The following is a 16499-nucleotide window of genomic DNA, read 5'->3' as shown; positions in this document are numbered from 1 at the left end:
TGTGCTCTGCTCACAATGCAGCTGAATGTTATTGCTCTAATAATAGTAATGCATCAGTGAGTTAAAGGGCCAAGAATGAATGGGATGCCCAGAATAATAAACCTAATTAACAATAGTAATACCTATTATGCATTGGCATCTATATAGAGAATAACTATAGTTTTAAACACCTGTTGAGATTTATGCTTTTGCAATGGAAAGGCATATAAAACTTTTTCTAAGATCAAATTTTGCTCACTTTGAACTCCTATGTGATGCTGAGCAAGCTAAGTGGTATTTGTAATACTATGTGGTTATAGTTTCTCTTTTTCATCAAGTCAAATAAAATAAGTAACTAATAGAAAATTAACCTTATATTATCAATAATAGACTTGACCCTGAAGTTAAATAAAGACTTTTCCCTCTGGTCACTAAGGACTATAAAGTACATTGGAAGAAATGCTATACTAAACAGGTCTTAATGAAACAGAAAATGTTACAAACCCTTAAAAACTGAGATTTTACTTCTTTTATATTTGGAAGATTAGGAATACTTAAAATTATATTCAAAGACACAGAAATATGGTCCATAGATAACCTCTTTTTATCAGTAAGGAACCTCTTTTTAACAGTAAGGATTGCTTTCTATCCTAAATTACATCCTAAAAATGTAATTTTGTATAATGTACTATTTTGCAAAAGAACAAATTCCAATGAGTCACAAAGATAATCTCTGCTCCCAAAACTCAGTATTTATAAATGGACATACTATAGAGTGTATTAACTGTGTAGCAAGGATCTGAGGTGGAGCAGAGCTGAGAATTAGATATCTTGAGATAGGAAGTTAGGAGGCAACTTTCTTGCCAGGTTGTTTATCAGCAACTCTCTATTTTCATGGTTGCTAAGGAGGCTCCTGAAGAAATCTTGAAGTATGCTCATACTTCAGGGTGGATCAGAGATAAACATGGTGTGAGGAAAGTGGGTAGAAATCAGAGTGTGGAGAGGAATGAGGGAAGGCAGTGGAAAAAATTTAGCATGTGGCTTCCCACAGAATGATAAGTGTGAATGGAGAGCCAAGCTCCATCAGTGGCTGAAAGTGCGGGCCCTTCTGAGGTTAAGCCGGTACTTGCATGTCCCAGTGAGATACCTCAGAAGCAAGTATGTCCCAGAAGGCAGATGTTTAAGTGAGGCTGTTCATAAAAGAGCTCCTGGGGCCTAGCTTTGGAGATATACAGATCCAAGTTCTAATCTCAGTTTGGTCGTTTGCTGGATGAGTAACATAAGACAAGCACCCAGCCTCCTTAAGCCTCTGTTTTTTTGTCTATAAAATGGGATAATAACTGTATCTCACAGAGTTATTTAGATGATAAAACGAATTTCAGATACTAAAGGACTGAGCGTTGATACAATAAATATTACCTATTATGTTCTTTACTTGAAAGAGTGATATGAAGCCTACAAAGCTATCTTAACCCTTATATTAGAGAGAATCCAAGCAACTCTGCTATGAGCTACCACCCCACTCCAGCATAAGAGAGTAAAAACCAAGGGAGAAAGGATGTTCATTTTCAAAAATACTGCTGAACACTGTGAAGAGTAAGAATGAGGTGGCCTGGGTTACGGGGCAGGTATTTGTACTTGGACCAGAGACCTCAGTGCTGTTGAACTGTAGTCACTAGTTCTGCCTTCAATGACAAGTTTAAGTTCCCTGAAAGATTCCTAGAAATACTCAGGAGGGTTTTCAAAGTCTACACAATTTCTGTTCAAACAGGTAGGGGTTTGAAGTTAATAACTTTTAGGAATTGACATTAATACATCTGCATTGGTGTTCTTGGCTTGATAAACTCACAGTGCAGGAAATTTAAAAACAAACAAAAGGTAAGTACATCAAATTTTATGAATAAAAATACATTTCCTTGGTGTATTTTCTTGTCTTCTTGACCATCCAATGACGTGTTTTAAGACTTGCCAAAATGATTAGCACAGTCATAGACATAAGACATGGTCACCATTAAATATTGAAAACTGAATTACATCTTTCACCAGGAAATGTGTTCTGCTCCCTGCTTAATAAGAAATGCCACTTACTTCTCCAGCTTTTGAAGCACAGGTGAGCTTTGTACTTAAAATTTTCAAAAATGTAACTTTATTACTTTACTTTATATTAATTATAAAGTGTGAGTCTGAAGATAAAAAGGAAAAGGTAGTAAGGAGAAACGTTAAGTTCTTAAGCCTTTAAAATGCAAATATGAAAATAATAGAGAGGAAGTAATTATGTTTGTTAGCACATTGTCTGGTTTTCTAGCCTAAACTTTTTTTTTTAGAGTAATCCTGTTTTTCTGATGGACGTCAAGACCATCAAATTTAGTAATGGTCAATCCTGCAAGCTAACCATCAATTCTGCAATTGTAGACATAAAAAATGCTCTAGACTAACAGAAAATGACATCCAAGAGTATTGTTGGACCCTCCAGTGAGAATTCTTCAAAGCCTTCACAGGCATGCTTTCTTTTTATATGAAAATTGATATTTCAAGACTATATAATGAACAGCTTTTGACCTGATGATCTCAGGATGCTTATTTTGTAATCTAAAGGTAAAAGTCGACATATGTAAAAGCTCAAAAACTCAGCTGAGAAAACATAATTCTAAATTTATTCACCAGAGATAAATTGTTAACAAAACTTGGCAAGTAGGGATTTATTCCTTATATCTCCAAACCTTTGTCTGTATGTGTCTGTGTGTATGTAGCTGTATGTCTCCACGTGTGTAGACAGTACTATTCTAGATGTGCCAAAGGGACATTCTGTGACTCACTACCAACATGTTATACCTTGTCTTACTGGACACAGCAGTGTATTTACACTGATCTATTTGTGCTCTAATATCAAGATGGTTGAGGGGCATATTTTTGCAATGAAAGAACTCTAATTAAAAAAATCAAAATTTGAAAATGAAATTAAAAACACTGCAATTCACTTTAGGCATTTGTTTCAAATAGTAAGGTAGAAATCTATTTGTTGAGGCATATTCCCTGATTTTTTTGTGTATACCAAGTATAAACATAGTTTTATAAGCTAACAGAGATCATTTTCACCTAAATAAAAACCCTAGAAAGTCACAGTTCCCTCTTCTTGGCCATTTCTCCCTTTCTCCACACTTCGATTAACTTGAGATCCAGATTTATTCACAGCATATGTCCCCACCTAAGAATAATATCATCTCTACATGATTACTTTCATTGCACTCTGCTTTATATTTCCAGTGGGCTTTGTGACACTGAATTTAACACAGTAAGATGGAAATATAATACCTTGAGCTGGGGAATCCAGAGTGTTCAGCAGATGTTTAACAGACTTCTGGAGGGTTCTGAAACCTTCGTTAGTTGCAAAATGTGGATAAACCTTCTGCACAACCAGTAGCACACTAAGGAGTCAAAAAACAATTAAACCAGATTCTGTTTCAAGGTTTGCAGACAGAAACAAAAGGTTATTCAAGGAGAAAATGGCTACAGTATAGAAAATTATTCTTATAAAAGACAAGATGCTACTCTTTGTAATTTAATTATTTGTTTGTCTTTTCATGCACAAAATCTCAACAAAATATTCTTAACTGGACAGAGCAGTTTACGTTTCCAGGTTTCTAAAACATCAGGAATCACCAGCCTTAAAGTCATGGAGCAAGGTTCCCATTGATTTTTTTCTAAGACTTAGAAATAAGTAGTTAGGAAAACCAACTTTCAATTAAAGAACACATCTTTTTTTAACTAAAAAGAAAAATTAAATATTAGAAAGTATTTTCATTAAAAACCAAACCCAAGTAAAGGATCTAGTTTCAGGAATAATTATTATTTAAGCATTTATAATATTTATCTTTTGCTAAACAGATAGTAATGTTTTTGAAAAAGAAAATGGAGGTTGCCCTAATTAACGACTATATTCTGTCCTCTAAGTGGTCTATAGGCACTGTTCCAGAGGTAGTTCAAAATTAATATCCATACTCTGTTTCTATAGCTTTTATGTCATCAATAAGATGGGCAGTCTACCCTGGGGATAGACAGTCAGAAAATTCAGTTATGCTTGAGTTCATCCTGTATTTCGCAAACACGATTATTTACTTAAAACATGTCTTTTAGTTCCTTTATAGCCATTAGTGCATTTTAAAGAAATATTGTTATTACACATGTATTTCTACATTATACAAATACTGTGACTTATATCAACAGTTGAGTCAATGCTTTAGTTAAGTAGTAGTGAAAACAAAAGGCTTTTGTTAAAAATTTGACATTGTGAAGTTAAATGTAATACAAATTAGCCAAAAGTAATTTTTCCCTATCTAGTTTCTTAGTAAACTGAATGCATATTCCAGCAATAGATAGTATTTGTGTACGTGTTCATGGCATTCTATAATGTTTTTAGAGTTTTTGAAATTTAGATTAAGATTATGTTAATTTTAGTCCCCTAGATATGAATGATAGCTGTTTAGAGACCTATGTCTAGGATGCCATCTGGGTAGTATCTAGTATAACATAAGGATATACATGTGGATATGTGTGTATGTTTATAAACATACACAAAAATATATGCATATATATTTTCTAACATTTAGTTTTCTAATAATTCTATAAATTCAATTTATTTGTCCAGTTTTGCAGATGGGAAAATGAAAGTTAAAAAAGTTAAGTAACTTACACCAGGTTATCTAGTTAATAACAAGTACAGCTAGGTTCTGTCTATTTCAAAGTTTATGTTCTATCTACTCTATATGTTGCCTCTGGCACAAAAGCTTTGCTTCAACATGGTGGGGAGGAGGAGGGCAGAACATTTCTGCACAGAGCCCACAGGCATTGTTAACTTATCACCCAGCTGTGTTCCAAACAGTTGGCCACAGAGACATGGCTGTATTTTTCTCATCTCTGCTCTGTATACATGACTGGTGATACCTCAGGCATTTTTGTGTTTGCCCCAAGAATCTCCTGGTTCTCAGGTGTTGGGTTACTTCCAAACCCTAGCAACCACAGAGACCAGTTAGACTGTCTCAGGGCGTAAGTCTTGGCCGGCCTTCAAGCCTGACCCTCTGCCTAACTCACCTGACCTATTGTCCCAAAGTAACATCTTCAAAGACTGAACATTTGACAATCTCATTAAATCTTTCGGCATTCTTATCATTAACATTATTAATTAAATGTCAGTAGACTTCATTCATCTTTATCTAACAAAATGTAACTTAATAAATAATGACACCTGGACTCCCATCTTCTCTGAAATCCCTTAAACCATTGATACTTGATATTTATTTTACTTTATAGGTTATTTTTCTTCTCTTCATCATATAAAAATGGAAATCATCAAAACAAAACATCATCAAAAACAAGTTGCCCTCTGAGTAAAGGTAATTTTTAAAAAGACTTTTTGTGATTTATGTCTCAGCATAACCTTCATCTCAGTAAGGCAACAATCCTGTGTGTCCTATCATATGTTTTTCTCGACTTTTGAGATTGCTCATTTCTGCTAATTACTGTCTTAACTTTAACATTATATAATCTGATTTTGGTGGTTGGTTTATATACAATTTACAATGTAAACCAAATGCTGGAGAAATAATAAAAATTCCTGTGGGGTCCATTTGTCTCTATTACTTGTTCAACAAAGACTAAGATAAACCAATGAGACCATAATGTTGTGATAAAACACAATCATTTGTGAGAAAATTATGACTTTTAGTGACAATATCAGCTTAATCATAACAATAAACAGCTGACTTTAAAAAATGGTTTATACTGAAATATAATCCAAGCCATGTATTTAATTGAGAATTTTCTAGTAATCACATTAAAAAAGTTAAACAGACTAAATTAACTTTAATGATATATTTTAACTCCATACATCCAAAATATTAGCATTTCAATATTTAATAAATATAAAAATTACTAATGAAAGAATGTAGGTCTTTTACTGTACTACATCTCCAAACTAATGGGGCATCTCAATGCAGATGCCAAATTTTAATTGAAAAGTCTTAATCTGTATTTAGATTTCATTAAATTTACAGGTGAAAAAGTAGATTCACATACCTAAGCCATTCTAAACATACTAAAAAGTATTACAATAACTGAATCAAGTATCAGTTTTTAAAATTTAAATTAATCAAAGTTAGTAACATTACACATTCAGTTGCTTAGATACACTAGCACATTTCACGTGCTCAAAAGCCACATTAACTAGGGGCTATCGTGTTACAAAGATCAAGTATATAAATTACTGGACCACCCCGAAAAGAGTTGTTCTGACTAAATAAAAGTCAGATGCTATTCTATCAAAAAGGCAACCTTGGCCGGGCGCGGTGGCTCAAGCCTATAATCCCAGCACTTTGGGAGGCCGAGACGGGCAGATCACGAGGTCAGGAGATCGAGACCATCCTGGCTAACATGGTAAAACCCCGTCTCTACTAAAAAATACAAAAAAGTAGCCGGGTGAGGTGGCGGGCGCCTATAGTCCCAGCTACTGGGGAGGCTGAGGCAGGAGAATGGCGTAAACCCAGGAGGCAGAGCTTGCAGTAAGCTGAGATCCGGCCACTGCACTCCAGCCCGGGCGACAGAGCAAGACTCCGTCTCAAAAAAAAAATAAAATAAAATAAAATAAAATAAAATAAAATAAAAAAGGCAACCTATACAATGGTAGAAAATATTTGGAAACCATTTATCTGATAAAGAGTTAATTTCCAGAATATATAAAGACCTTCTACAGCTCAATAGTAAATACATAAATACATAAATAAATAAACCCAATTTTAAAATGGACTAAGGACTTGAATAAATATTTCTCCAAAGAAAACATATAAATAGCCAATAGACATATGAAAAAAATGTTCAATCATCAGAGAAATGCAAATCAAAATCTCAATATCATTGCACAGCTGTCAGGATGCATATTATTAAATTTTTAAAAAGACAAAAAGTATTGGCAAAGATATGAAGAAATCCAAACCTTCCATGCTATTGGTAAGAACACAAAATGTTGGCTGTGCACGGTGGCTCACACCTGTAATCCCAGCACTTTGGGAGGCCAAGATGGACGGATCACCTGAGGTCAGGAGTTCAAGATCAGCTTGGCCAACGTGGTGAAACCCCGTCTCTACCAAACAAATGAAAATATTAGCTGGGTGTGGTGGCACGTGCCTGTAATCCCAGCTACTTGGGAGGCTGAGGCAGGAGAACTGCTTGAATCCAGGAGGTGGAGGTTGCAGTGAGCTGAGATCACGCCACTGCACTCCATACTGGGCAACAGAAGGAGACACCATCTCAAAAAACAAACAAACAAACAAAATGTTATGTGTCCCAAATCTTTTTTTATTTCTTCTAAAAAAAAAAAAAAAAAAGGGTGGGTGGGCATGAATACATGTGCAGAACATGCAGGTTTGTTACATAGGTATACGTGTACCATGATGGTTTGCTGCACTTACTAACCCATGGAACCTGCAGGCCAAATCCAGCCCTAAGGCCTGTTTATGTAAATAAAAGTATATTACATACAAAAAGAATTGTTAAGCTAGTAGATTTCAAGTGTTCTCACAAAAAAATAAGTATATGAAAGAAATGTATATGTTAAATAGCTTGACTTAGCCATTCCACAATGTACATATATATTACAACATGTCGTATGCCACAAATATATACAATTTTTGTCAGTTAAAAATGAAAAGAAATACTGCTGAATGAAAGAAAATTTAAGATCAAAAATTTAAGAAAAGAATACAAAATAGGCCAGGTGCTGTGGCTCACGCCTGTAATCCCAACACTTTGGGAGGCCAAGGCAGGCAGATCACAAGGTCAGGAGTTTGAGACCAGCCTGGTCTATGGTGAAAACCCGTCTCTACTAAAAATACTAAAATTAGCCGGGCATGGTGGCACTTGCCTGTAGTCCCAGCTACTCCTATCTAATTGTAACTTTCTACCCCTTGATCAACCTTCCCTCATCCTCCCCTTTCACCCAGCCTCTGGTAACCATTATTCTACATTCTACTTCTATGAGATCAACTTTTTTAGGCTCCACATAAAAATGAGATTATGTAGTATTTGTCTTTCTGTGCATGTTTAATTTGTTGAGGAACCTCCATATTATTTTCCACAATGGCTATTTCACTTTACATTCCCACCAAGAGTGTGCAAGAGTTTCCCTTTCTCTGTATGCTACCAGCATCTGTTATTGTTTTTGTCTTTTTGATAATAGCCATTCTAACTGCAGTTAGACGATATCTCATTATAGTTTTGATTTTGATTTTCATTTCCCTGATGATGAGTGATGTTGAGCATTTTAAAAATACACCTGTTGGCTGTTTATATGTGTTATTTTAAGAAGTATCTATTCAGATCTTTTGTCCATTTTAAATTACATTGTTTGTTTGTTTGTTTTGCTCCTAAGGTTGAAGTTATTTATTAATAAGCTATTTTCATTTATTAATAAGCTATTTTCATTATTATGCAGACTCTTTTACATTTATAATCATTACTTGACAACATACTCTATTGCATAGTGCCAAAATATGCAATAATTATATTTTAAAATTTAAAGGGAATTAAAATAGCTGCAGCACTTGGATTAGAGGTTGTTAAAATAAAATAGCCACAGCACAATGTTTTTACCAGTGTAATTTGCTCCACCAAAATAATGCCTAGACTATTCACAATAGCAAAGACTTGGAACCAATCCAAATGTCCATCAATGACAGACTGAATTAAGAATATGTGGCACATATACACCATGGAATACTATGCAGCCATAAAAAAGGATGAGTTCAAGTCCTTTGTAGGGACATGGATGCAGCTGGAAACCATCATTCTCAGCAAACTATTGCAAGAACAGAAAACCAAACACTGCATGCACTCACTCATGGGTGGGAATTGAACAATGAGGACACTTGGACACAGGAAGGGGAACATCACACACCGGGGCCTGTTGTGGGGTGGGGGGAGCGGGGAGAGATAGCATTAGGAGATATACCTAATGTAAATGACGAGTGAATAGGTGCAGCACACCAACATGGCACATGTATACATATGTAACAAACCTGCATGTTGTGCACATGTACCCTAGAACTTAAAGTATAATAAAAAATAAATTAAAAAAAAATAATGCCTAGAGTATTTTTAGTCCTTCTGCCTTTTGCTAAATATTATTTTGTGGAATTTTTGTCTTTTTGTTGTTGTTGATTTTTTAATCAAATTTCATTGAAGTATAATTTAAATACAATAAGATGCACCTATGTTAGGTGTACAATTCAATGAGTTTTTTAAAGTTGTAAAGTGATAATTTTTAATTGTATAAACTTACGAGGTACAAAGTGAAATTATAAGTTTTGACAAATACACATACATGTAACCACCATGCCAATTAAGATACAAACATTTCAATCACCCCAGAAAATATTTCTCATGAAGTTGCTCCTGAATTCACTGATCTGATTTCTAACACTATAGATTGTGTCAATTCTAGAACCTTCTATAAATAGGATACACTATCTACATACACAGTATATATTTTTTGTTTTGATGTTTTTGCCAGCATAATATTAATGAAACTTATTTACCTTCTGTGACTCAATAATCTGCTTATTTTTATTGCTGTGTTGCATTTTAATATATGAATTATATGAACAAACCACATTTGTTTTGCCATTTTGTTTATAGATATTTGATTACCCAGCTCAACTTTTAGCTATTATCAAGAAATAAACATTAGCATACAAGTTTTCGTATGGGTGTATATTTTCATTTTCTTGGATAAATACCCAAGAGTAGAATGCAGCCTCATATGGATCTACTGTTTAACTTCATTAGAAGCTGTCACACTATTTTCCAAATGATTGTGTTGTTTTCCATGCTAACTGGTAATATATGACCACTTCAATTGCTCTGCGTTCTTGCCAACACTTGGAATTATACATCTTTTAACATTTTACCCATTCCAGTGATTGTGTAGTGATATCTTATTTGTGGTCTGAATATTATTTTGACTCTTTTCACTGCTACACTATACAAGTCATACAATTCCCCTTCTCCTTTTCTCCTTTTACAGATTCACCTGTTTGCTTCCTAAGACAGAAGATAAATAGGAGGAAAAGGATCAAATGTCAAAATTCTGAGTGAGTGAAAATTTCCCTAAGAGATAAAATGAGGGTTAACATAGAGAATCAAACTTCGTAAATCTTGCTTCTTCTGTATTCCAGTTATGGTGTGTTACCATGGAAACAGTATAGGACTGGGATTCTAATTCTTTGAGTTTAGGTCCTGGCTTTGCCACATACTAACTGTAGAACCTTGGGGAAGCCATTTGACCTCCATAAGGATTTGTCTCCTCTTCTGTAAAATGGGAACCTGTTGTCTCCAGCTCAAAGCACTATTCTGAGAATCAAATGAGATTACTGTATCAATACAAGGACTTATTATAAGGTCTTTGAACAGATATAAGCTCTTAAAAGCATTCCGAAAGTAAAAAACAATCTCGTCTGATGCTTTAGACATATAAAATAGACTACATCATGCTATTAGTGACATATAAGAGAGGCAGCCTGGGTTCTGGAGTTAGAAAACCTAGTTGCAAACCCTTCAAGATGCATGATCTGCAAATACTTAATTTTTATGACTGTTACCTAATTTATAAAATAAATACTGTTTGTTGTAAGATTCAATGTGATAATGTGTACAAACGGCTTGGTAACATGTCTAGCATGTAATAGGCACTTAATAATCGAACATCATTGATGCAGTAGTTGGATTTTTAAGGCATATTTTCAAATTAGCTATACACGGCAATCAAAACCAAAGTACTGTCCATTAAACTCTAAATACTGGCCATGCCCAGATCTCTTTTCCAAATAAAGTAACCTTTAAAGGGGTTTCTCCTGCAAAGATTTGAAAATCTTTATAACCTATATACCAAGGCTAACTGATATGCAGGCTTGGAAAAGTCATTTCTAAGCTGACTACACGTGAGGGAAAACAACCTCTTTGAGGTGACTAGGAACAAAACTCTTACCAAAATGGTTGTTTTTTATTGGATGGTACCAAACAAAACTCACTGAGATATTTTATTCCTGGATAGTTTAAATGCTCGATGCATAGAGCTCAGGTTGTCCCTGAATGAGCTGGAGTCAGTGCTGCAATATACCATTGGTCCTGCTGTACACCTCATTCTTAGAAGCTCTGTGATACTCAGTAACAATGCAACAGTTAGGATCAGTTCCTCATGGATGCTTCCATAACCTTGATGACCACAGTGTGTGTTTCTTCTTTGTTTAACTAATACACTCACCTTTGTTGCTAAAATCTGCAATAAGAGGCTGAAGGATTATTTGTTCTGTTTTTAAATAACCCACCTAACAGTAATCATCATAGGTAACATTTTTTTAAAGACTTCTTTGTGAACACTAATATTACATTTAATTCTTATATTTTCTTACCTGTTTGCCTTTCGAAGAACATCAAATAGATTGCTTAGTGACGTGTCATTCTGAAACACATTTGGAAAACTAGAGAGAAGCTGCCACACAGCTTTCTGCTCTTGCACTTGTGAGAAGAAAGACAGCACTCTGACTATTTCCTGAAACACTATCTTCTGATTGTTGGGGTCACTGGATAGCTTAAAATATAAAACCACAAACAGAGTAAAATGAGACTTTAACATTCGTAATCACGTGGTTTGCTGTTTTTAAAAGCATCAAAAATCTGATTTTCACATAAGCAATTCTTTTAGATCTTCACTCAGTTTGAAGCCAATCTTTTATTTGGAAAACCAGCAACTATTTCTAATGTTCTTAAACATAATTGGATCTTTTCCCTGTAGCTCCAGAAATTGGCATAAAGTTTGGTTAAGAAAGCCGTATTTATATAAAATATTTCAAATTATATATTTCAAAATTAAAATTAAGTTCCTAACATAAAATTAGCTTTGAGTAATGTTTTTTTCTTAGGACTTGGTTTAGGAGTTGCAGATATATCTTCCCTATACTTATTACTAGATATTATATTGTTTGCGTGGAGTACTCCTAAAACTAATATACAGATTAGTAGAGATATAGATAGATTTATATATATGTGTGTGTGTATATATATATATATAAAATTCAGGAAAGTGTTTACTATTACAATTACACATACTTAATGCTATGTGATTTTGAATAATGTCTTTTTTTTTTTTTTAACCACATACTCTATTCTACATGACTGCCATTTTGTTAAAAAATATATCATAAGTGCTTTACATTGGATTGGGGATTATTATAACCATACCTCTAATTGGGTTACTTTGGAAAACTCAGATTACTAAAGGGTTATTTAAGCATTCTGTACTTAAAAGAAATTACAATAAAAATTCAAAAAATCAAGGGGAAAATACTAGATATGGACATATTTCATTTATTTATATCTATAAAATTTCAAGAGAATTTTGAACTTTTTTATGATCTCTCATTGTATGTGGGGTTTCATTAAATGTAGATTATTGGTGTCCATTTTTACCATTGTTGTTTAAGGCCAGTGTATGCACTATTCATAATAGCAAAGACATGAAATCAACCCAAATGCCCATCAATGATAGATTGGAGAAAGAAAATATGATACTATACACCATGGAATACTATGCAGCCAGAAAAAAGGAATGAGATCATGTCCTTTGCAGGGACATGTATGTAGCTGGAAGCCATTATCCTCAGCAAACTAACACAGGAACAAAAAACCAAACACCACATGTTCTCAGTTGTAAGTGGGAGCTGAACAATGAGAATACATGGACACACAGAGGGGAACAACACACCTTGGGGCTTGTCAGAGGTGGGTAGGGGAAAGGAAAACATCCAGATAAATAGCTAATGCATGCTTGGCTTAATACCTAGGTGATGGGTTGACAGGTGCAGCAAACCACCATGACACACATTTACCTATGCAGCAAACCTGCACATCCTACACATGTATCCTGGAACTTAACATTAAATTAAGTTTTTTAAAGGCTAATGTATGCAAACACTCCATAGTAGAGTGTTCTTGGTTCTAATGTATAATATTTTGGTGAGAGGGATATATTGTTTTATCAAAATTTAACTTCTTGCTGGAGGAATCATGTTACCTAACTTCAAACTATACTACAGGGCTACAGTAACCAAAACAGCATGGTACTGGTACAAAAACAGACACATAGACCAATGGAACAGAATAACAAACCCAGAAATAGGGCTACACACCTACAACCATCTGATCTTCAACAAAGGTGACAAAAACAAGCCATGGGGAAAGAACTCCCTACTCAATAAATGACATTGGGATAACTGGCTAGCCATATGTGGAAGAATGAAACCAGACCCCTTGCTTACAACCATATGCAAAATTCAACTGAAGTTTGATTAAAGACTTAAATGTAAAGCCCCAAATTATAAAAACTCTGGAAGATAACCTAGGCAACACAATTCTAGACACAGGAAATGGTAAATATTTTATGACAAAGATGCCAAAAGCAATCAAAACAAAAGCAAAAATTGACAAATGGGATCTAATTAAACTTAAGAGCTTCTGCACAGCAAAGAAACCATCAACAGAATAAACAGACAGCCTACGGAATGGGAGAACATTTTTGAAAACTATGCATCTGAAAAAAGTCTAAAGAAAAAAAAGAACAACTCCGCTAAAAGTAGGCAAAGGACATGAACAGATGCTTTTCAAAAGAAGACATACCTACAGCCAACAAGCATATGAAAAAAAGCTCAATATAACTGATCATTAGAGAAATGCAAATCAAAACCACAATGAAATGCCATCTCACACCAGTCAGAACGGCTATTAAAAAGTCAAAAAATAACAGATGCTGGTGAGGTTACAGAGAAAGGGAACACTTAAACACTGTTACTGGGAGTATAAATTCATTTCAACATTGTGGAAAACAGTGTGGTGATTCCTCAAAGACCTAAAAACATTCAATCCAGAAATCCCATTACTGGATATACACCCAGCAGAATATAAATTATTCTACTATAAAGACATGCACACGTATGTTCACTGCAGCACTAGTCACACAATAACAAAGACATAGACTTGGCCAGGTACAGTGGCTCACGTCTGTAATCCCCGCACTTTGGGAGGCCGAGGCAGGTGGGTCACTTGAGGTCAGGAGTTTGAGACGAGCCTGGCCAACATGACAAAACCTTATCTCTACTAATAATACAAAAAAAAAAAAAAAAAAAATTAGCTGGATGTGGTGGCCTGTGCCTGTAGTCCCAGCTACTTGGGAGGCTGAGGCACAAGAATCACTTGAACCTGGGAGGCGGAGGTTTCAGTGAGCTGAGATAGCACCATTGCCCTCCAGCCTGGGTGACAGAGTGAAGCTGTGTCTCAGAAAAAACAAAAAGCAAAACAAAACAAAAACAAAGACACGGAATCAACCTCAATGCCCATCAGTGGCAGATTGGAGAAAGAAAATGTGGTACACGTACATCACGGAATGCTATGCAACCATAACAAACAACAATATGATGTCCTTTGCAGGCAAATGGATGGAGCTGGAGGCCATTATCCTTAGCAAACTATGCAGGAACAGAAAACGAAATACTGCGTTTTCTCACTTATAAGTGGGAGCTACATGATGAGAACACATGGACACAAAGAGGGGAACAACAGACACTGGGACTTACTTGAGGGTGAAGAGTGGGATGAGGGTGAGGATCAGAAAAAATAACTACTGAGTACTAGGCTTAGTACCTGGGTGACAAAATAATCTAGAGAACAAACCACTGTGACATGAATTTACTTATATAACAAACCTGCAATATGTGCCCCTGAACCTAAAACAAAAGTTTTTGAAAATTCACAGTTAAAGAAAAACTAGCTTTTCAAGCTAGGTTTGAAGTCAGTGAGAAAAATAAAAAGATTTTACCCATTATTCTAAATTCTGACAGTTATATGACTGTGATAATTTAATTATTAAACTTGTATCATAGCCTGAGTAATCTCACCTAAAGATCTCAGAGAAAACAATCAAACTTCATCTACTGTAGAGCAAAGCCATATTTTATTTAAAAGGTGTGTCCACATTAACCATAATGTAATATTTTTGGTTTAGCATTGAAATCATTTCAACCTTTCACATTAAATATGTAATACTACTTAAGATTAAACTTTGTGTGCAGAGTCTATGCGAGTCAGCATTTCCCAGTCTACATGGGCTATAGAATTGCCCTTTAATTCATGTTGAGTCACTTTGTACATCAAAGATCTACACTCACCTGGGAGAACTGTTTGTTTAGTTCTTGGAGAGAAGACTCTAAAAGGGTCATGTTAGAAAGGCAAAATTTGTTAAAAATATTTCTTCCTAGAAAGGTCCAAGAGAAGGCATCATCCACAATGTATCCTGGATAGCTATCACACAGTTCTCTTCGTATATCTTCTGAAGTTGAATTTTGCTTTAACAGCTAAAAGCATGTGTGAAAAGAGTAAAATATGAATGTTATTAATTGTAGATGTTCAAATATTCTAGTCTTCAAGTAATCTAAGCTGTCTTCAAAATAGCCATTTTGAGGTCCTCCATTATAGCAGCTATTAAAATAACAATAAAGAACATATAATTTACCCATGAGAACTTGTAGAGTGAATGCATGAATGTGGTAAATTCTTGTCATTGTTATTATTTAAATGATTTATATATGATTTATTTGACTGAACTCATTTCTTGTCTCTGACTAGAAAACCTCAATGTACAGAGTCTTTGCTTACAAAAATCTTCATGCATAAAAATCTTATTCATTTTTTCTGAACATTGAGCAGCAGAAACTCAGGTGCCCTAACTCTTCATGACACTCATGGGAAACTGGTTGTGATCCTTGGAAGATTTCCAACAGAAGGAGCTTCGAGGTCTATTCCTAGGATGAACAGTGTTTATTTACAGAAGTGTACAAATATAGATTGCTTCATTTGCAAAGCAATTCTTCCATGTAAGTCTTATATATAGAAAGAAAAAGGAAAACATATATGAAAATATATAATAGCAGGCATAACTACTAAAAGTAGTCACTGGAAATCATTTTCATAATGGAATCATCATAATCTCCCTATATATTCATAATTCAGGCCAGTCACGATGTAGCGGTATTTTACCAATAATATTGATCATATTTACCATTATTAAGTTGTTTAGATATTTACAGAGCTGATAATAGTTTGTTGTCAGACTTCAGAGGTCCATCTTAATAATTAATTCTTATTACTCCGTGAGGTGAGGCCAATTTCATCCTCCTCTTAAGTGTATATTACAAAATATACACGCTACCTTCTAGTGACTCAAATTCTACAAGTAATGGAACAAGACAGAATCCATTTATCTGGGATGTACTATAAGTGTTAGGCCTTCTAGTCATTCATCCATATCTCTCCCCTAACTGTCCACATAAACTCACCCCAAAATGATTTCTCTACTCATTCTTGCAAGTGTTGCAGAAAGCAGTAAAGAGAAAGAAAGAGGAATCAGAGAGATTGCTGACACAGGC

The 16499-nt window shown here is 34.8% G+C and overlaps 1 protein-coding gene across 1 annotated transcript in view; it reads right to left on the bottom strand.

Moving 5' to 3' along the window:
* ABCA12 (ATP binding cassette subfamily A member 12) overlaps positions 1–16499 on the bottom strand; it is a 215645-nt gene that overhangs the window by 104523 nt on the left and 94623 nt on the right. The window contains exons 6-8 of the mRNA XM_010372163.2: positions 15243–15428; positions 11436–11614; positions 3292–3404 (exon numbers count right to left, since the gene is read on the bottom strand). Of these exons, the coding sequence (XP_010370465.2) occupies positions 3292–3404; positions 11436–11614; positions 15243–15428 (478 nt within the window). The remainder of the gene's footprint in view (positions 1–3291; positions 3405–11435; positions 11615–15242; positions 15429–16499) is intronic.

The sequence above is a fragment of the Rhinopithecus roxellana genome, chromosome 14, assembly GCF_007565055.1.
Source record: "Rhinopithecus roxellana isolate Shanxi Qingling chromosome 14, ASM756505v1, whole genome shotgun sequence".
Classification (NCBI taxonomy): domain Eukaryota; kingdom Metazoa; phylum Chordata; class Mammalia; order Primates; family Cercopithecidae; genus Rhinopithecus; species Rhinopithecus roxellana.
Note: the sequence above shows the minus strand (reverse complement) of the source record. Positions and strands in the feature narration are given on the sequence as shown.